This window comes from Aotus nancymaae, unplaced genomic scaffold (assembly GCF_030222135.1).
Source record: "Aotus nancymaae isolate 86718 unplaced genomic scaffold, 86718_ANA_hifiasm-v0.15.2.pri h1tg000032l_0, whole genome shotgun sequence".
Lineage (NCBI taxonomy): Eukaryota > Metazoa > Chordata > Mammalia > Primates > Aotidae > Aotus > Aotus nancymaae.
In genome coordinates this window covers 30,826,814-30,848,659 of record NW_026988445.1, presented here as the reverse complement: position 1 = coordinate 30,848,659, position 21,846 = coordinate 30,826,814, and the positions used below count along the sequence as shown (strand labels likewise).

General features: G+C 53.7%; 1 protein-coding gene across 1 annotated transcript in view; it reads left to right on the top strand.

Moving 5' to 3' along the window:
- The window catches only part of LOC105711094 (kinesin-like protein KIF28P), a 50,038-nt gene that overhangs the window by 19,344 nt on the left and 8,848 nt on the right, over positions 1 to 21,846 (top strand). The window contains 7 exon segments of the mRNA XM_064383478.1: positions 4,550 to 4,617; positions 6,864 to 6,936; positions 10,719 to 10,891; positions 13,362 to 13,494; positions 14,801 to 14,936; positions 17,335 to 17,453; positions 18,647 to 18,754. Coding sequence (XP_064239548.1) covers positions 4,550 to 4,617; positions 6,864 to 6,936; positions 10,719 to 10,891; positions 13,362 to 13,494; positions 14,801 to 14,936; positions 17,335 to 17,453; positions 18,647 to 18,754 — 810 coding nt within the window.

The following is a 21,846-nucleotide window of genomic DNA, read 5'->3' as shown; positions in this document are numbered from 1 at the left end:
CAAAAACAAGCAATGGGGAAAGGATTCCCTGTTTAATAAATGGTGTTGGGAAAACTGGCTAGCCATGTGCAGAAAACAGAAACTGGACCCCTTTCTGACACCTTACACTAAAATTAACTCCAGATGGATTAAAGACTTAAACATGAGACCTAACACCATAAAAACCCTAGAAGAAAACCTAGACAAAACCATTCAGGACATAGGCATAGGCAAGGACTTCATGACTAAAACACCAAAAGCATTGGCAACAAAAGCCAAAATAGACAAATGGGACCTAATCAAACTCCACAGCTTCTGCACGGCAAAAGAAACAGTCAATAGAGTGAATCGGCAACCAACAGAACGGGAAAAAATTTTTGCAATCTACCCATCTGACAAAGGACTAATATCCAGAATCTACAAAGAACTAAAACAGATTTAAAAGAAAAACACAAACACATTCAAAAGTGGCTGAAGGTCATGAACAGACACTTTTCAAAAGAAGACATATATGAGGCCAACAAACATATGAAAAAATGCTCATCATCACTGGTCATTAGAGAAATGCAAATCAAACCACATTGAGATACTGTCTCACGCCAGTTAGAATGGCGATCATTAAAAAATCTGGAGACAACAGATGCTGGAGAGGATGTGGAGAAATAGGAACACTTTTCCACTGTTGGTGGGAGTGTAAATTAGTTCAACCATTGTGGACGACAGTGTGGCGATTCCTCAAGGACCTAGAAATAGAAATTCCATTTGACCCAGCAATCCCATTACTGGGCATATATCCAAAGGATTATAAATCATTCTATTATAAAGACACATGCACATGGATGTTCATTGTGGCACTGTTTACAATAGCAAAGACCAGGAACCAACCCAGATGCCCATCGATGATAGACTGGACAGGGATAATGTAGCACATATACACCATGGAATTCTATGCAGCCATAAAAAAACAATGAGTTCATGTCCTTTGTAGGGACATGGATGAATCTTGAAACCATCATTCTCAGCAAACTGACACAAGAACAGAAAACCAGGGCCGGGCGCGGTGGCTCACGCCTGTAATCCCAGCACTTTGGGAGGCCGAGGTGGGTGGATCACGAGGTCAAGAGATCAAGACCATCCTGGTCAACATGGTGAAACCCTGTCTCTACTAAAAATACAAAAAAATAGCGGGGCATGGTGGCGTGTGCCTGTAATCCCAGCTACTCAGGAGGCTGAGGCAGGAGAATTGCCTGAACCCAGGAGGTGGAGGTTGCAGTGAGCCAAGATCGTGCCATTGCACTCCAGCTTGGGTAACAAGAGCGAAATTCTGTCTCAAAAAGAAAAGAAAAAAAAGAACAGAAAACCAAACACCTCATGTTCTCACTCATAAGCGGGTGTTGAACACTGAGAACACATGAACACAGAGAGGGGAGCATCACACACTGGGGTCTGTTGTGGGGGAATGGGGATGGACAGCAGGGGGTAGGGAGGTTGGGGAGGGATAACATGGGGAGAAATGCCAGATATAGGTGACGGGGGGATGGAGGCAGCAAACCACGTTGCCATGTGTGTACCTATGCAACAATCCTGCATGTTTTGCACATGTACCCCAGAACCTAAAGTGCAATTTTATATATATATATAATTTTTAAAAAAAGAGTTATGTAAGCTAGAAGGCAATGGAGAGACGAGAGCTGAAAGAAATTCTGAACGTTGTCCAGGAGCGGCGGTTCACACCTGTCATCTCAGCACTTTGAGAGGGCGAGGCAGGTGGATCATTTGGAATCAGGAGTTCAAAACCAGCCTGGCCAACATGGGGAAACCCCATCTCCACTAAAAATACAAAACCAAACTAGCAGAATATGGTGGCGTGTGCCTGTAATCCCAGCTACTAGGGAGGCTGAGGCAGGAGAGTTGCTTGCACCCGGGAGATGGAGGTGGCAGTGAGCTGAGATGGCACCACTGCACTCCAGCCTGGGTGACAGAAAAAGACTCCATCAAAAGGAAGAAAAGAAAAGAAAGAAAAAGAAAGAAATTTTCAACCTAGAACACTGTGCCCAAGAAAAATTTTTCCTAATTTTGAATTTTTCACAAAGAGCATTGATTGTCAAAGCGAAGATAATAAACTCTGTTGGGGTTCAAACACACACAAAGTATGACAACAGCAAAACCACGAGAGCGGAGCCAGAAATAAAGGGTGTTAAAGTTCTGCATTATATAGAAAGTGACATAACATTTGAAAAGAAAATATTTTAAATTAAAGAAATATATTGTAACCCTAAAGTACAGGTCCTCAAAAGAGCTTTGGGTTGTGTGGGTTATATCTATCAGTATTTACTGTGTTTGAAATTAAAACTGAGTATAATGACTCAGATATCATCCCCCGAAATTCCTGTCCTTCCCAGAACCTCACAATGTGGCCTTATTTGGAAATAGGGTCATTACAGATGTGCTCAGTTAAGATAAGAACACACGAGAGCGGGTGGGCCTTCAATGCAGTGTGACTGGCGTCTTTTAAAAAGTAGCACAGAAACATACACGCACAGCGGCATGTGAGGACAGGCAGAGACTGGCGTGATGCAGACGTCAGAGATGGCCTGCAACCACCAAAGCCACGACGCAGATTCTCCCTAAGACCCTCCGGAAGGGCTGGGCGTGGCGGCTCACGCCCGTAATTCCAGCACTTTGGGAGGCCCCCGAGGTGGGCAGATCACTAGGTCAGGAGATCGAGTCCATCCTGGCCAACACGGTGAAACCCCGTCTCTACTAAAAATACAAAAAATTAGCCAGGTGTGGTGCCACACGCCTGTAGTCCCAGCTGCTTGGGAGGCCGAAGCAGGAGAATCACTTGAATACGGGAGATGGAGGTTGCAGTGAGCCAGGATTGTGCCACTGCATTCATTCCAGCCCGGGCAACAGAGCGAGATTCCATCTCAAAAAAAAAAAAAAAAAAAAAAAACACCTGGATTTCAGACTTGTAGCCTCCAGAACTTAAGGAAATACATTTCTCTCGTTTTCAGCCACCCAATTTGTGGAACTTTGTGAGGGCAGCTCCAGCAACGTTTTTACACTGTTGGTGGGAGTGTAAATTAGTTCAACCATGCGGAAGACAGTGTGGCAATTCCTCAGGATCTAGAACTAGAAACACCATTTGACCCAGCAATCCCATTACTGGCTATATATCCAAAGGATTATATATCATTCTATAATAAAGACACATGCACATGTATGTTTATTGCAGCACTGTTCACAATAGCAAAGACTTGGAACCAGCCCAAATGCCCCTCAAAGATAAACTGCATAAAGAAAACGTGGCACAGATATACCATGGAATCCTGTGCAGCCATAACAAAGGGTGAGTTCATGTCCTTTGTAGGGACATGGATGAAGCTGGAAACCATCATTCTCAGCAAACTGACACAAGAATAGAAAACCAAACACCGCATGTTCTCACTCGTAAGTGAGTGTCAAACAATGAGAACACATGGACACAGGGAGGAGAACATCACACACCAGGGCCTGTTGGGGATGGGGGGCCTAGGGGAGGGACAGCAGGGGGTGGGGGTTAGGGGAGGGATTTCATTAGGAGAAATACATAATGTAGATGGCGGGGTGATGGATGCAGCAAACCTCCATGGCACGTGTATAACTATGTAACAAACCCGCATGTTCTGCACACGTACCCCAGAACTTAAAGTATTAAAATTAAAAAAAAAGGCTGTGAAGTTAGACAAATGTAAATAATTACTCCCTGGGCTCCCAGTGCTCCAGATCACGGGCCTCCTGGCCCACAGAGACATGCTGCCACATGCCAGCTGCCACAGCGCCTCCCCAGTCACCCTCAGTGACCTACCCACCCAGTCATCACAAAGGTTGCTTCTGCTTTGAAAAGTTGTCTGAATTCTGGAACAATCAATCCAAAGTCAAGGCTTGGCATGATGGCTCATACCTGTAATCCCAGCACTTTGGGAGACCAAGGTGGGAGTATCCCTTGAGCCCAGGAGTTCAAGCCAGCCTGGGCAACACAGGGAGACCCTGTATCTACCAAAATACCCGCAAAAATTAGCCGAGTGTGGTGGTGCACACCTGTAGTCCCAGTTACTCTGGAGGCTGAGGCAGGAGGACCACCTGAACCCGAGAAGTCAAGGCTGCAGAGAGCCATGATTGCTCCACTACACTCCAGCCAGGGTGACAGAGTGAGACCCTGTCTCAAAAAAATATAGTCAACAGCCAGACTTGAGCCCATACAAGCGGCTGTCGGGAGATGAGCAATGTCTCTGTGAGGCTAACATTCAACTGTCACTCAAACCCCCAAGGGCGTCCACGGAGGACACAGTCCCGACAGCGGCCAGTCCTGCGGTTGGCAGCACAGGCGTGCGTTAGGCAGGGGTGGGTTCGAGCCCCAGCTCAGCAGGTAACCTCAGGCGTTTCTCCAAGCCTACTTTTCTAAACCGTAAAGTTGGAACCATATCGTCAATTACAAGATGCAAAACTGTTCCGTGAATACGAGCTACTTTTGTGGCAATGACAATACACTCCTCTCTAACAAAGTCTGAAAGGGGTGTTTCCGCAGATCGCGGCCATAAGGCCAGCTGACATCTGCTATGAGGAAACTTTATCAACCCTAAGATACGCTGAAAGGTGCGTCTGTGTTTATTATCCATGGTGGTTCTAAGTCCTAAATCTAGCAAACTCTCCGAGTACTCTTAGACTTCAGGGGTTGGCATTTGGGAAGGGGGTCCAGGAGGAAAACAAAACGATCTGAGAGAGAGGAATGAACGGAACTGAAACGAGGGGAAAGAAAAGAGAACTGGAGGCCTCAGGGCTCCTTACTCGGTCCTGGACGGGAGCAGAGCCGGGGCTCAGGGATGGGGCGGCACGGATGCCAGTCCTGATGTGATTGGTTTTATCTGTCCCTGTATTTTCCTGCCAAATAGCATGGCTGTTCACGGTTTTCTCCCTTTGCCACACAGGGCATGGGTAGAGTCATGCCAGGCAGGGGATTTTTGTGCTAATGACAAATGAAGGTGAGCTCTGTAAGCCGGGCAGCCCCAGCTCCCCACACTCAGCGACCTCATTGCCCCATGGCCCACACCAGACTTCAGCCTGTGGAGGTGACCTGAACTCTCTTCAGGAGTCTCTTTCCCAGGGAGGGCGGGGCTGTCACTGCCCGGTTCCTCCCCATCCACCCGGCTGGGACCAGGTCCCCTTGGTCAGCACTATGGGAGGCCGTCTCCGAGCCGAGCTCCTGCTCCTCCATGCCGGCCTCTGCAGCTCCTCCCAAGCCTGCTCTCCTGAACCTTCTAAGAAAGGGAGCCATGGAGAGAGGGGAGTCTGTGGCCACAGCAGGACCCTCCCCAAGCAAAGGCCAGCCTTGGGAATCCTCCAGCCCAGCTGAGTCAGGGCAGGAGCTTGGGACTGTCAGGTCTGGTTCTGGGCAGCTGGAGTTGGCGTGGGAGGTGAAACTTACTTGTCAGCCCTGATATGTCATTCACCAGGTCTATGGGCTTAGAGGTGAGACAGAGCCTGGCTCTAGCAGCTGTGACCATGGGTGACAAACAGAACATGTCCCCCGTTGCCTCTTACACGGAGGGAGGCATTCCTCATTCACAGCTTTGGGGAGGGGACCACGGGAGGTCGTGTGGGAACCGTGCCTGGCAGAATTCTGCCTGGTGTGTGAGTGAGGCTCAGGAACTGTGGTTTTGATAATGCCACCGAGGGACTGCCTCCCCTTCTGGCCTCTTCTCAGTGCAGGAGCACTTGTGTGTTGGTGACAAATGTCTTCCTCCTCATTCTTCACTGCGAGGCCTCAATATTGTGTCAAACCCCAAGGCATTTTTTTCCAGCATCTCTGACATGAGCTCAGGTTTTAATTTTTTTGAGATAAGGCATCACCCTGTCACCTAGCCTGGAGTGCAGTGGCACAATCATGGCTCATGGCATCCTCAACCTCCCAAATTCAAGTGATCCTCCTACCTCAGCCTTCCTGGAGTAGCTAGGACTATAGGCATGAGCCACCATGCCTGCCTAATTTTTTAATTTTGTAGAGATGGGGCCTGGATATGTTGGCCAGGCTGGTCTTAAACTCCTGGCCTTAAGTGATCCTCCTGCCTCAGCCTCCCAAAGTGCTGGGATTACAGGTATGAGCCACCGTGCCCATCCCAAGCTCAGATCTTTAGACGAATTTTGCTTTAAGCAGTGTCCAGAATGTTTCCTCCCTGCTTATCAGATGCAAATCTGTTGCTTCCAGTTTTTACAGGAGAGACCACGTGATAAGAGGAAAGAAAAAATGGTATCTACAGCCTGTATGACTTGGGGTTCCCCTTGTTAAACCCCAATTCCAACTCCCCTGTGGTAAACGACAGGAGTTCAGCTGCCAGATTTAGCAAATAAAAATACAAGGTGTCCAGTTACATTTAAATTTCAGAGTACAAGTAATGTTTTACTGTATGTCCCATGCAGTATTTGGGGGCATCTCATGTTTTCTCTGGTGACGTCAGAAGGGAGTGACCTAGAAGGCCTCTGAGATTCCGCCCAGCCTGGTGCACACGGCGGAGCAGTCCTCACAGCCTCCAGGCCATGAGTTATTCCAGCAGCAACAGGGATTGAGCAGGTTCTTAGGTTAACCAAGTCAGCCTCACTGGCTGCATGTGTTCAGGTCCCAGGACAGGGCAGGGGCTGAGTCCCGGCCTGGCTGAGCTGCACGTGATTATTTGAACTGTGCAGATGACTAAAGCCACTTTGGTCTTAATGGTTTAATGGAACCAGACCTGGTGTGAAATCTGAAGTCACCTGGGGTGGGGGGAGACCTGAGTGTACCCTGGGGGTGCAGCTGCTCGGGCAAGGGGCTCCAGGCCTAAGAGTGTGTCCATCTTTGCGCATGAAAGGGCTAAAAAGATCCGGAACAAAGCAGTGGTCAACACCTGGGCACTGACGAGAGGCAAGGGCAGGGAACGGCGAGCTACTGCCCAGATGCAGAAACTCCAGAGTGGCAGGTAAACCGAGTCAGGGGCCATTGTCCTGAGCACTGGGCGGAGGGGCGGGGGCATGACCTGGCCGAAGCCTGGGGCTGCGGGGAGAGCCTGAATTAGAATGAGGGGGTAGCCGGGGTGCAGGGGCGGGGGCCCTGGGCTTTGTCCAGGATATTGTGGTTCTATCCTTTAAAAAAAATTTTACTTTGAAATAAACGTAGACTGAATTGCAGTTGTGAGAAACAGTAGCCCTGTATTTAAGATGGTCATTTTCCTCTCATTTTCATTGCCATTTTATTTATTTAGTATTCGATGAGGGTCCACTCTGTCACCCGGGCAGCAGTGCAGAGGTGTGATCACGGCTTATGAGAGCCTCAGATCTCTTGCGCTCGAGCGATCCTCCCGCCTCAGCTTCCCAGAGCGCTGGGATTACAGGCGTGAGCCACTGCGCCCAGCCTCATTTTCATTTTGAGGTCACTGTTTCTCCCAGGACGTTTATCCTTACCGAATTTGGACAGTGGCCACCTGATGTCTGTCCTGAGGGCTTCCTGCGGTGAGATGGTGCTGGAAGCCAGTGGAGGGTTGGCCACCCGCTCCAAGGCAGAGCCCCACCCGCTCCAGGCAGCGCCCCACCCCCTCCAGGCAGAGCCCCACCCCCTCCAGGCAGAGCCCCACCCCCTCCGAGGCAGCGCCCCACCCCCTCCGAGGCAGCGCCCCACTCCCTCCGAGGCAGCGCCCCCCCTCCATGCAGCGTCCCACCCGCTCCGAGGCAGCGCCCCACCCCCTCCGAGGCAGCGCCCCACCCCCTCCGAGGCAGCGCCCCACCCCCTCCAGGCAGCGCCCCACCCCCTCCGAGGCAGAGCCCCACCCCCTCCGAGGCAGAGCCCCACCCCCTCCGAGGCAGAGCCCCACCCCCTCCGAGGCAGAGCCCCCCCCATGCAGTGCCCCACCCCCTCCGAGGCAGAGCCCCACCCCCTCCAAGGCAGAGCCCCACCCCCTCCGAGGCAGCGCCCCACCCCCTCCGAGGCAGAGCCCCACCCCCTCCGAGGCAGCACCCCACTCCCTCCGAGGCAGAGCCCCAACCTCTCCATGCAGCACCCCACCCCTTCCGAGGCAGAGCTCCACCCCCTCCGAGGCAGCGCCCCACCCCCTCAGAGGCAGAGCTCCACCCCCTCCGAGGCAGAGCTCCACCCCCTCCGAGGCAGAGCTCCACCCCCTCCGAGGCAGAGCTCCACCCCCTCCGAGGCAGAGCTCCACCCCCTCCGAGGCAGAGCTCCACCCCCTCCGAGGCAGAGCTCCACCCCCTCCGAGGCAGAGCTCCACCCCCTCCGAGGCAGAGCTCCACCCCCTCCGAGGCAGAGCTCCACCCCCTCCGAGGCAGAGCTCCACCCCCTCCGAGGCAGAGCTCCACCCCCTCCGAGGCAGAGCTCCACCCCCTCCGAGGCAGAGCTCCACCCCCTCCGAGGCAGAGCTCCACCCCCTCCGAGGCAGAGCTCCACCCCCTCCGAGGCAGAGCTCCACCCCCTCCGAGGCAGAGCTCCACCCGGCTGTGCATCACAGCCACCTGGTGACAGGGCTCCGCCCAGCCACAGAAACCAGAATCACGGGGCACAGTCGGCGCTAAAGCACCCCAGGTGGTTCCAACGTTCTCAATTATCGAGAACCTCTGTGATAGGTAAAGACCCTAGATTTCAGCTTGGTAGCATAAACATATATACCATTTTATGCTCATTAATGATTTAAAATGAGATGGATAAAAGGGTAAAAATAAAACTATTGAGGTGAAATTGGCACGAGTGTCCGGTATCGAAGCAGCAATATTGAAAGGGCTCCCTCCCTCCTGGGGCTCTCAGGTAGTGGCAGGACCTCCTGCACCCCTGCCCCCATGCCTGGCTACTCAAAGGACCTCTGGCTCAGACACGGTTGGCCAGCCCTGAGCCCCACCTGGCCCATTCCCAGGCACGCGACACGACTCACCGAGGCGTGAACCTCAACAAGGTGCTCCCTAAATCAGAGTCAGTAAACACGGCTAGCCCGGGCCTGGCTCTGCCTGTCACAAATCTCTGTCCCATCAAAAACTGGACATGCGAGGTGCTGACCTGCACATAGCATACAATTCCCACTGCTCACAAGCACAGGTACGGACTATGTGGAAAACAGCGTAAGCTGTCATGCTTCCCAAATCCCCCGACCCCATGGGAATTCCCTGTAGCGATGAATTACACGAAAGCCTAAGCCAGCACCAGGAGACCGAACGCTGAACTCAGACCTCCCGCTAACGTCTCATGAATTAGAAGGGGAATTGGAAGTCCTCTTTGTAACACTTACCGAAAGCTCTCGTCTTCACCTGTAAGTGTGATGCAGTTTCCTGCTCCTGCCGGGATCCTGGGCTTTGAGAATCAAGCGGAGACGCCCTATTTATCCCACACCTCCCGCTGGCACTCCGGACCCACTGCTTAAAATACCTCCCTCCTTCCAGAGCCGTCGGCCTGTCTCCAGATGGAGCACCAGCTGGGGACTCGTGCTGATCCGCTGACCTGGGCGCACCTGCTGCAGCAGGCCCAGGTGAGCTCCACCCACCCCCACCTGTGGAGTCTGAGCACACGGCAGGGCTCCCAAACAGGCTGCCATCTCGTCCGGCCGTCCAGGCCCGACTGTGGCGAGGCTTTTTCGGCGAATGTGTAAGGTGTGACTGGTAATAGTGCTATTGGCAGAGCTAGGGAGAGAAACGCAGGGCATGAAAGCGAGGGAGCCAGGGAGGCTGGGCCTGGCAGTGCCTGAGGCCGGGCCTGGCGCTCAGAGTTGTCTGTAATGAGAGTTTGGGGAGAATCTGAGATGTAAGTCGTCTTCTGGGGACTGCATGGTGACCTGAGCTACGGTATCGATCCTGGCATTCGCTGCTCATATCACACCCTAAACAGGCTGTGATGTGAATTTCCGCCATGAGTGCCGCCCCTCGCCACCCCGGCTTCCACCCCGCCCCGCTCCCCATGGCATGAAGCCCTGGGAAAATTCTGAAGTCGAGGATCAGACCCGAAGTACTTGGGGACTGGAGCTGGGGATTCCGGAAGTTCACTGCCTAAACACAGCCTTGGGGCCTGGGGATGGAGCAGGGTGGGGTCTGTGGCATCAGGAAGCCAGACGGTTAGGGCTTAGGGCGCTGGGACTCTTAGCTTCAAGGGTCAAGTAGGGTCACACGCAGGAGTATGAATTTTGAGTTCTGCAGATACAGTCAAAATTGGAAGGATTTTTGCCCTCTTTACTCTGTCAGAGAGGATTTCATGATGTAGAAGCCTTCCTCATGCCTGCATCATCAGCCCTGTTTTGTCTACTCTCAATTCCCTATGCCACAATACCCATTAACCCTTGTGTGAAACAATGGCGTGCGTTCAGGTACCCAGGCAAGGGTTCATGGCACACCCCACTTTTTGCCACCAATGTCTGATTCTCAGCCAGCCAGCAGGACTTCGGGAGAATGAGAGGCTGCATGGAGACCTGGAGAGGGGCTGCCCAGGTAGGGACCAGCATGGGGCATCCAGGCAGCTGGGGAGGGTTGTTGACACGGTGCCTGGGAACCCTCCCATCCAAATGTACTCAGACTCCTGACCACTGGCCTGCCTGAGACCCCACCCCGCCATCAGCAGTGCCCCAGCCCCCTCAGCTTTCCTCCCTCCCCTGATGGGTTGACAAGGTGCAGAGACAGGAAAGAAATACTGCTCTCCCGAGTCGGCCGCAGCTGCCTGGTGACACCCACCCTCTCCACTTTTCCAGGAGCAGCAGATGATGCAGGCCTTCCCTCACCTTCTTAACGTCAGTGAGGACCCACAGCTCACCGGGGTCCTCAAGCACTTCATTGAAGCTGGTACTCAGCTGCCCCCCTGCCTTCTCTCTGCCCCTGCTCTGCCCTCCCCCTGCCCTATCCCTGCCCTCCCCATGCCTTGCCCTCCCCCTGCCCCCCCACCCTCCCCCTCCCCTCCCCCTGCTCTGTCCTCCCCCTGCCCTACTTCTGCCCTCCCCCCGCCCTCCCCCATCCTCCTTCTGTCCTGCCCTTCCCTCCCCCTGCCCTCTCCTCCCCGTGCTCTCCCCTCCCCTGGCCCTCCCCCTGCCCTCCCTCTGTCCTACCCTCCCCCTGCCCTCCCCCACCCTCCCCTCCCCCTGCCATCCTTCTGCCCTCTCCCTGCCCTGTCCCTGTCCTCCCTCTGCCCTGCCCCCACCCTGCTCTTGCTTCTTGCCCCACAGGCATGTTTCTTTCTTGTTTTTTAAATATTTGTTATTTTGGTAAAATATACACAAAGCTCACCGTTTTAACCATTTTAAGATGGTCAGTGGCATCAGGTACATTCATCTTGCGTGACTGTCACCACCATCCACCTGCAGGACATTTTCATCTTCCCAAACGGAAACTCTGTGCCCACAAAAGGCGAGCTGCCCCTCCCCGCCCCGCCCCGCAGCCACTGTCCTACCTCCTGTCTCTGTGCCTTTGACAATGGGGAAGACCTCAGATAAGGACCTCTTCACGCTTTCCTGACGGGCTTCTGCCCTCAGCAGAATGTCCTCAATGCCTCAATGCAGCGTGTGTGAGAATTTTCCTTCCTCCTGAGGGCTGAACAACATCCCCTGGGATATATGTATACACCACATTTCATTCATCTGTTATCCAGGCAGGTTCTTGTTACATTTTTGTATAGCAGTTTCTAAGGAGGGAATCACCCCTGAGCTGTCTTCCTGACCTAAATGAGTGCTGGACAGGGTGGAACACAGCACCCAGAACCGCAGGCGCCCCTGGCCTCCCCTCCCCGGCTGTGCGCCCCAAGATAGCCCCGAGGGCTCCGTGCAGGACAGGGCGGCGGAGAGGGCTCCGTGCAAGACAGCCGTGGGGATGTGGGGGGGGGGGGCACGAGGCCGCCTGGAGTCGGCCTGGAGCTTCAAACAGCAGAACCTCTCCTGTGGCCTCTAGTATTCAGCGTCTCCTAAGGCCTAGACCTAGTGGGTTCTTTCTCCAGAATGCCCACGAAGAAAGTGGAACTTTTTAAAAGTTAGGAACTCCTCTCCCTCACACACACAAGAGGCAGGAAGAAAATTGTGTCCAAGTACCATTATGATTGAAAATCCCTTTATACCATCTCACTGTAGAGAAGATGTCACTTCCAAAACATCAGCCATGTTCACGTTTTAAGGTCAAATTCAGAAAGTGTCTGATTTTGACAATAAATTATACTCTGATTCTTTTCAGGTTCATGTGACGCTGGCCGGGCTGCTTCAAATGCTATCACAATTCAAGGTCTGGGGTGAGTTTCTAGCACTCAGTGTCCTCGTCCAGCAATGGAGAATTATGACCCCTCCATCTAGAGCGCTGCAAAGCCACACAGTTAGCAGCACAGGCGGGGCCACTTCTCAGACCTTCCCAGGCCACCTACTCCAGGGCTGGTCTAAGAAGCGGAGGCCCTGCCCTCCGTCCTCTGGCTGAAATCCAGGGCGAGGCACTGGTTTGCTTCCTGGTCTCCAGCCCTGGGAGGAAAGGGCAAGCTGGTTTCTGGATTCTGTGCATGATTCTTCACAGACGTGTCAGTAGAGAAGGCTGAAAGCGCAGGCCACCGGGCGGCCCGAACACGAACGCACCCTCGGCTCTGTCTGCGTGTGTGCAGCCCCCACCACGTGGACTAACAGCGAGCCCCGCTGCGGAGTGACCAGCCCTCAGGAGTGCCCGCAGGAGCCCCTGGGAAATCCTGTGACGGGTGTCAGGCAGTCAAGAGCTGTCCCCCAGCTCTGTGGCTTCCCTGCCCGAGGCCGCCGGTTCTCCTGCTTCCAGCTCTCCAGCTGGGAAACACCATCGCCCCCTTCAGACAGACCGCCCTACCCCTATGAAAGCCCACGGGCCCTCGTGGCGTGAGGGGTGCTGACCCAGGGGTCACCCAAGAGTGAAACTCCATCTTAAAAAAAAAAAAAGGAAGCCGGTCACTCAGGGCACACAGATGACATCCACTGTGGGGGAGCGGGGCGGGGAGCGGGAAAGCCAATCGGAGACCCCCGACATCCAGCCCCAAATCTTATAACACGGTCTGAATTTCTGGGCAAGGATGCAGAGACAGAAACTTACGCGGAGCCCCTCCCTCCCGAGTCTCTTCTGGAGCTTGCCCGCTGCCCGCTGCCCGCCCTCCACCCCCACTCGCGTGCAAGGACTTGGCCGGCTCCCTCAGCGGGTGTCCCTGTGAGTGAAGCCTTGCCTGCTGGCTCCCAACTCCCTGTGCTCCCCAAGGGCGAGGTCCTTCTGCGCCGCTGCTGTCCCCAGGCACACAGGGGGCCCCAGATGCCGCCTGCCATCTTCTGTAGCTGCCAGTCTAACTTCCTGTGCAAATGCGCAGATCGGCCTGCCCTGCTCACCGACAACGCCATTGTGTCTCAGACGGACTCTCGTCTTCTTAGAATTTCAGATAAACACGCTTCCTTCACAAATGCCGACGGTAGAGTGACGGTCACTCCACACAGTGAATGCAAGGTTGCCGTTAACGGGGTGCCCATCACCACCAGGACAGAGCTGCAGCATTTGGTAAATGTCCCTGCGGGCTCACAGCTGGGAAGGGACGGCCATGTGAGGTGCCCGCATCACAGGCGTGGCAGGGCGGGGCATTCACACCGGGCGGGCCTGCTACCGTGGCCTCAAGGCACAGCTGCTGGCGGGAGAGGCTTGCTCCTGATGCTGGATGCTCTTGGGAAGTCACTTTCCCTCTCTGCCCTCACCTGGAAAACAAGGAGGGCTGAACTACGTGTCCTCCAAGGTCCCTTCCAGCGCTAACGTTTTGTGACATTTTCTGTTTTTCTAAGAGCCTGTCATTGAGTGGGGCCACACGCATCTCACCGACATCAGCGCCTCTTCCTCCCCACTCTGCCAACCCTGGGCTCCTGCCAGCTCGCACGCATCTCACCAACATCAGTGCCTCTTCCTCCCCACTCTGCCAACCCTGGGCTCTTGCCAGCTCGCATGCATCTCACCAACATCAGCGCCTTTCCTCCCCACTCTGCCAACCCTGGGCTCCTGCCAGCTCGCACGCATCTCACCAACATCAGCGCCTCTTCCTCCGCACTCTGCCAACCCTCGGCTCCTGCCAGCTCCCACACATCTCACCAACATCAGCGCCTCTTCCTCCCCACTCTGCCAACCCTGGGCTCCTGCCGGCTCCCACACATCTCACCAACATCAGCGCCTCTTCCTCCCCACTCTGCCAACCCTGGGCTCCTGCCGGCTCCCACGCGTCTCACCAACATCAGCGCCTCTTCCTCCGCACTCTGCCAACCCTGGCCTCCTGCCGGCTCCCACGCGTCTCACCAACATCAGCGCCTCTTCCTCCCCACTCTGCCAATCCTGGGCTCCTGCCGGCTCCCACGCATCTCAGGGCAGTCTGGCTCCCCTTCTGGAAAGCCCCTCAGTCTGGCCACGCTGCCCTTCCTGTGGTTTTGCAGCAGCTGTCTCTGCCTCATCAAGACTTAACCACACAGGAGGGCTCAGTTTGAGCATCAGCCCTCAGAAGAGGTGTCTCTAACCCGCCTTCTGGGTTAGGCCCTGGTGTCCCCTGCAGCCGAGACTGTACTCGCCCAGGCCAGCCTGGAAACGGGTGGAGGGAGGGCCTGGCTCTGTGTGGTCCCCGCAGACCCCCAGGGCCAAGGGAGCTGCAGCGTAAGTGTGTGGGATGAAGGTGAATGCAGGAGCCAGCTGCCACCCACCCTCATTGCGTCTGCGTCTCTCCCTGTCTGGGGAATTCCCAACGGAAGGACATTCCTCAGATCCTTCTCCAGGCGAGGTTCACCTCACCCTCCTTGGCCTCAATGCCCTTCTGAGCCCACTGTCTCCTCCCCAGGACCGCCTTATTTTGGGATCCAACAGTGCCTACCTGTACGTGGGGTTTCCTTCAGAGCGGTGCAGTGAGGATCTCAGCAGGATCGATTAGGACTTCTTCCAGCTGGAGAGGGCAGGAGTGAGCGCGGACAGGCTCGGTGAGCGCCCCACCTGACTCTGGCCTCTCCTGTGGTGATCTGAGAGCTGCGATTTCACACTCTGTCTCTCTGCTTTCCTTAAGAAAATCATTTGTTTTGTCAAAGTCTAATGTTTACAAAATTGAATTATAATTTCCATTTAGCGTGAGTGCACGTTAAAAAAACTCAAACTTTCCCTGCCGAATGAGGGTAAAGATGGTTCAAAGGGCAGATGAGAGACTGGGGTGCACAGCAAATAAAAGAAGATGCTGAGCTGGGGAAGCCAGTGAGTGGCCTATGGTCGCCCCCATGGGTCTTCTGGACCAGTAGAACGAGCGGCTCAACACGAGAGGAGCCGGCTGGGCACCTGCTCTTGGCTGGAAATGCGTGGCCCAGAAGCACACACAGCCCTGGGCTTCTGAGACAGAAGCTCCCCTGCTCCCCTTAACTCAGCCCCCAGCAATAATCTGGACCCTCCCAGGTGAGAGCCTTCAGCAGCGCTGATGCTGGCCGGCCACCTCTTCCTGTCTCAGGCAGGGCTTTGGCACACCCTCCCTGCTCCTGCCCCAGGCCCCGGCTCACTGCGCTCAGGGCGGTTCCCCCAGAATTCAGGTGAAGCTGGACCCCGAGGAGCTCTCAGTGATGTGCGGGGTTCCTGGAGGGGCCCCACGCTTCGCTCAGCACCGGCGCGCTGCCTGCACTCACCGTAATGAAAATGCTGGTGGAAAGCGGCAGATCCACCTGCGCGTATGCAAAACAGTTCCTCCCTGTTTCCCATACCACAGTGTTCCGCTCAGAATTTTAGCAAAATAAATGGATTTGAAATTCACCTCCTTGCTCTTCTTCTGCTAAAGCTATTGACTTTTATTTTTATTTATTTATATTTTTCACTCTTGTTGCCCAGGCTGGAGTGCAGTGGCACCATCTTGGCTCACTGCAACCTCTGCCTCCCAGGTTCAAGCGATTCTCCTGCCTCAGCCTCCCGAGTAGCTGGGACTACAGGTGCCCGCCACCACACCTGGCTAATTTTTTTGTAGAGACAGGGTTTCACCATTTTGGTCAGGCTGGTCTTGAACTCCTCACCTCATGATCCACCCACCTCAGCCTCCCAAAGTCCTGGGATTACAGGTGTGAGCTACCGCGCCCGACCAGTTCCCGACTCCTAAAAACAAACCAGCAAGACCCTGTGGTCCCAGGCTGACCGCGCCACTGCCCTTGTATCCCTGGTAGGGCTGGTGGTGCCATGAAGCTGAACCCACCCCAGACCCTGGCTCAGACCCTAGTGAAGACCTATGACCTCAGCAAGGCAGCAGCTGTGTGGGCAGTTTGGGGTCAGACCCCAGGGCCAAGGGCACTGTGTGCACCCACAGGACAGGGGTCCCTAAAGAGTTGGGAGGTCCTGACTAGAGGCAGTACTAGCCTGGGCTTGGGAGGGAGATTGGGCCTCCCATAATCTCCATGAGTCCCTCCTTCAAGCCACCCCAAGTATAAGAGAACAGGTCGCTTTCTGTGCCAGCCACAGCTTGAGGATACATCCCAGGCCTTCTGTCTAGCCAACCAGATCTCACCTCACCACACCCTCCTCAGTCTGCAGCCACCTTGGGTCAAGGACCCTGAGACCAAGAATAAGAACTGGGGGCAGAGGGCCTCCTGCATGTGGCCGGGATTCAAGGCTTGAGAGAAGCAGCTACGTAAGGAGAAGCCAGACAGTGTCGTTTTCCTCTGGGTTTTTTTTTTTTTTAATGACATGCTTGTAATTTTAAAATGTAGATATTTGGTGAGCAGCTGAATGAACAAATGAATGAATAAGCATACAAATGTATACATGGTCCCTGGGGGTGGCGTCTCATGCCTGTAAGCCTAGCACTTTGGGGGGCCAAGGCAGGAGAATCGCTTCAACCCAAGAGTTCAAGACCCAGCCTGGGAACAAAGTGAGACCTCATCTCTACAAAAAATTAAAAAATTAGCCAGACATGATGGCTCACACCTGTAGTCCCAGCTACTCAGGAGGCTGAGGTGGGAGGATTGCTTGTGTCCAGGAGGTAGATGCTGCAATGAGCAGAGATCATGCCACTGGACACCAGCCTGGACAGCAGAGTGAGATAGCGGTCTCAAAAAAAAAAAAAAAAAAAAAAAAAATGGGCCTGGCATGATGGCTCATGCCTGTAATCCCAGCACTTTGGGAGGCTGAGGTGGGCGGATCACCTGAGACCAGGAGTTCGAGACCAGTCTGGTCAACATGGCAAAACCCCATCTCTACTAAAAATACAAAAATTAGCCAGGCATGGTGGTACACAGCTGTAATCCTAGCTTCTGGAGGGGCTGAGGTAGGAGAATCACTTGAACCTGGTAGGCGGAGGCTGCAGTGAGCCTTCATAGTAGAACAAGTGACTGTCACCTCCGTCGTGATTGTTACCAGGTGCTGCAGACAGTGGAGATGGCAAGGCAGACCCCAGTGTCCTGGCTGTGTTCCAGGACTACATCAAACTCATGCCGCTGGTTGCAGAAGCCAATCAAATGAGTGAAGAGCTGAAGAAGGTAATTTATCTAGAGCCAGGAGCTGGTATGTCAGCTGCAGAAAGCCTCTCAGGGCCTTGTGGGGCAGGGGTGCTTTCCCAAGGACTCTCGGGGAACTAGCAACAGAAGTTGGACTACCCAGCCCAGTCCCAGGTTTCCTTTCACCAACAGCCCACCAGGGCCGCCGGGATCCCAGACTAACTCTTGCTGGCCATGACCGGGCCATCCCAGATTGTCCTGGGGCCTCCTCGGGTCTAGGCACCCTGATGGCTGCTGTGCCACAGAGAAGACCCGGGCTGTGGACAGCTCCCTGAAGACATGCGATCGCATGAGCAGGTATCTTGTCAGAGATTTAATCAATTTGGTAGGGACTACAAGTGTCAGTTGATATGATGGAGAAAATCTGGTGGTCTGTCTTTACTCTTAGTGGGAAATCCAAGGGCCAGGGTGGGACACCTTCTTAGAGAAAGTCCTGCCATGGACGATGCCTCATGCCTGTAATCCCAGCACTTTGGGAGGCTGAGGTAAGTGGATCACCTGAGTTTGGGAGTTCAAGACCAGCCTGACCAACCCAGAGAAACCCCCGTCTCTACTTAAAAAAAAAAAAAAATTAGCTGGGCATGGTGGCACATGCCTATAATCCAGCTACTGGGGAGGCTGAGCCTGGAGAATCACTCGAACCTGGGAGACGGACATTGTGGTGAGCTGAGATTGAGCCATTGCACTCCAGCCTGGGCAACAAAAGCAAAACTCCATCTCAAAAAAAATAAAAAATAAATAAAAGGGGGAGAAAGTCTTATTCACTCATCATTTTGGAAGGCTGGGGGTGAGAGGATGAAAAAGAAATTACAAAGGTAGTGTAAGCTGTGAATATAGGGTTTGTCTGTTTGTTTGAACAAGGTCTCATTCTATTACCCAGGCTGGAGTACAGTAGTGCAATCTCAGCTCACTGCAACCTCCACTTGCCAGGTTCAAGTGATCCTCCCACCTCAGCCTCCCAAGTAGATGGGACGACAGGCATGCACTACCATGCTTGGCTAATTTTTGTATTTTTTGTAGAGACAGGGTTTTGCTATGTTGCTGAAACTAGTCTTGAACTCCTGGGCTCAAGCGATCCACCCACCTCAACCTCCCAAAGTGCTGGGGTGACAGGTGTGAGCCACTGTGCCCGGCCGAATGTAGGATTATTTAGTGAGAAGTGTTTCTTTTACCAGGGACTTAACATGGAATTGAAGGTGAAGAATTTAGCGTCGTCAGATTCCAGGGGCTATGACCTAAAGAAGGAGGTGATGGTGAAGGTGACCAACCGCAGGACTCATGAGGTGAGCTCCAAGGACACAGGCCATCTTTACCAGCTGCAGCCCTGGAGACCCAGGAAAGGCAAAATGCATTCCAAGTATGAGCTGGAGCTCTGGGGGACAGGAGGACCCTCTTTCCTGCTCCCCGTCCTGGGTCCTTTCCCGCACAGAAGCAGCTCCTGGGAGCTTTCCTAACTGCCTGCACTGAGCATCTGGTCATGCTGAATATGACTCAAAGGCTTTTGTACTAGGAGGGAGCCTGGGAGTTTATCCAAGTGGTAGTGGTGTCTGTCCATGTACATATGTGCATGTATGTGCAAGCGTGCGTGTGCGTGTGTGTGCACATGAATGCACAGGCTGCCTTTCTGCAGCGATGAGAAAAGCCACGCTTCCAGGGACTCCAGAAAAGGCTGTTTCACCAACTCACTGGCTGATGCACTTGACGTCGCTATCAGGAAAGTCCATTTTAGGAACTTAAGACCCTGCTTCTCCATCTCTGCCCTCAAAGGAGGAAACAGAAAATGCAGGCCCACCTTGCAGTGCCCAGTGCGCCCATCAGGCCTCTGGAGCAGCCCTCAGGCTGCACCTCGGCCCCCACCCCGGGATGCTCCCTCTCTACTCAGCAACTGGGGCTTCTCTGAGTTTCACTTTTCTGCTCATCTGCTCATTGCCTGAAAATTGCCAAAATGTTTTGGGTCAAGACCAGTTTTTTTTAAAGCTTTAAAAACTGAAATGAGAGAAGATGATAAGCCTGTATGTGCATGCGACGTGCTCAGCACATGTGTGCCACCACCTTGTCCACAGGGTTTCATGCTCTAGGTGCTGGGGCTGCCAATCCTGCCCCGAAGAGGAAACTGAGCCAGGATCCTCCTGGAACCCAGCTCCTCAGAGACTGGCCCCTTTCATGCAGGTCTGTGTGACTCCCTGGGGAGTCAGACTGGATTTCATGTTCCATGAGGCCTTGCGAGGGACCCCTGTGTGTTTGTGCTTTTCATTTTTCTCTTTTTCCAGCAAAAACCACTGGGGCAAACTGGTTCTGGCGCCGACAGTCCGTGTGCCTCTCTCGGGCCAGGCTTTCCCCTAGAATTTGGCTTGGCAGTTTCCCGTCTTAAGAAAAACTGTAATTCTAAAAATCCCTTTTCCATGCTATTCTGTTTATTTTGTATTATAGTCTAAGGCAAGTGGAAAAATCGCCTTTTAAACTGTTGCTAGCAGAAGGGTTACTGAGGGCACACGAAGGCGCTCATGATGCCCTGCCTGTCATTTCCAGAAACGGGGCAGAAGATGGTGTTTTCACATTATCACTGGGAGAACTGCATGGGAGAGCTGAGGGCCTGCCAGCGTCCTGTCACCGGCACAGCAGCTGTCTGATAGGGTGGCTTCTGCTTACATGGCAGGTTCTCTCTTAAGGGGGCTGTACCGTCTGGGTCTTTTTTTTCTCATGAAGATACGAACCTTACCAATCTGCCACCCTCAAGACTGTCCACTTTTACATTGAAACAAGTAAGAGAAGGCCCGGCACGGTGGTTCACACCTGTAATCCCAGGATCTGCGGAGGCTGAGGTAGGTGGATGACTTGAGCTCAGGAGTTTGTGACCAGCGTGGGCAACATGGTGACACCCCATCTCTACAAAAAATACAAAATTAGCTGGGTATGATGGTGAGCACATGTAGTCCCAGCTGCTGGGGAGGCTGAGGTAGGAGAATGACCTGAGCCCGACAAGGTCAAGGCTGCAGTGAGCTGTGATCACAACACTGCACTCCAGCCTGGGTGACAGAGCAAGGCCCTGTTGCAAAAAAACAGGTAAGCTTAGTACTAGTGACCTTTCCTCAGATGAAGCCCTGCTCTCCTCAGGAGGCCTCAGAAAGGCTGTAATCTGGGGGTCTCTGTGACATGGTGCAGAGATGCGTGCAGTCCATGCGGGACAGGCACCTCTGAAGACTAGATGGCCAGCAGACAGCTGTGGGTCCCAGCTACAGACACGAGGGGCACTTTGTTGGCTGACCTCGTAGTGCTCACCTATCCTCCCACCCACCGTGTGGACCGGGGCTGCTGCTGCAGCACTCAGGGAGGACGCAGTGTCCACGTGCACTTTTGTGCAACTGTTGGAGCCTCAAATCATGGACAAGCTCAGGAGGAAACCAGGGCTCCATGTGAGGGCTGGGAGGGTTTTCTGACCTTGAAATGCTGCCAGCTTGTGGTTACTTTTCAGCAGAATTCACCCAAGAGCTGTTCGCTCGGGTGAGCATCACATCCCGCCAGGGAGCTCGGAGCTGCAGAGCCCACCTGGGAGCAGGAGGGAGTCAGCCTGGGCTCCCAGCCTGTCCCGGAGCACCACTGACCTGCTTCCTCCTCAGCCCAAGGATGACATGCAGTTTTAACTGACACCAGGCCTGTAGTCCGACATCCACAGGTAATGAGGCAGTGAATTCATGTACTATCTGGATTCCCATGATCTTAGTTCCCTAGCCTAAAGCCTCTAAGAAAAACCAGAATAAGCCGGTGCAGTGGTGCATGCCTGCAGTCCAGGACTCAGAGGCTGAAGCAGGAGGGCCGACCGAGCTCAGGAGTTCGAGGCTGCAGTGAGCTATGATTGGGCCACTGCACTTCAGCCTGGGTGACAGAGTGAGATCACGTCTTAAAAAGAAAAGAAAAACACACAAACAGTAAAACCACACTGACTAGAGCTCCTGCTGTTCCCTGCCGCCCACATTCTTACCGCACTGTGGTGCTGCCTCTAGGGGAGGACCATGTCTTCACTCTGAGGCCAACAGAAAAGGCTGCAATCTGTTTCCAGAGTCCTGAGTGTCCTTGTTATGAAGATACATCATACGTACAGAGAGTGATTTATCTGTTCATTTCTGTTTTTGCTTTTCAAGTCGCCCAGAAAAGGAGTTGCTAGTTCTACCTGACATTTATGGTCTAAAAACTACCTAACTGGAATCCGGTGGCTTCAGGTTTCGTCCCTCTCCAGAGCCAGTGTTGACAGCGGCCCCGTCCTCACCCAGTGAAGAGGAAGACAGCGGCAGGCTCTTGTCCTGGATTTGCTGCCCGCTGGGCGTGAACCCCTAAACAAAGAATGAGACCTGCCGGGGTCTCTGCAGAAGGGAGCTCA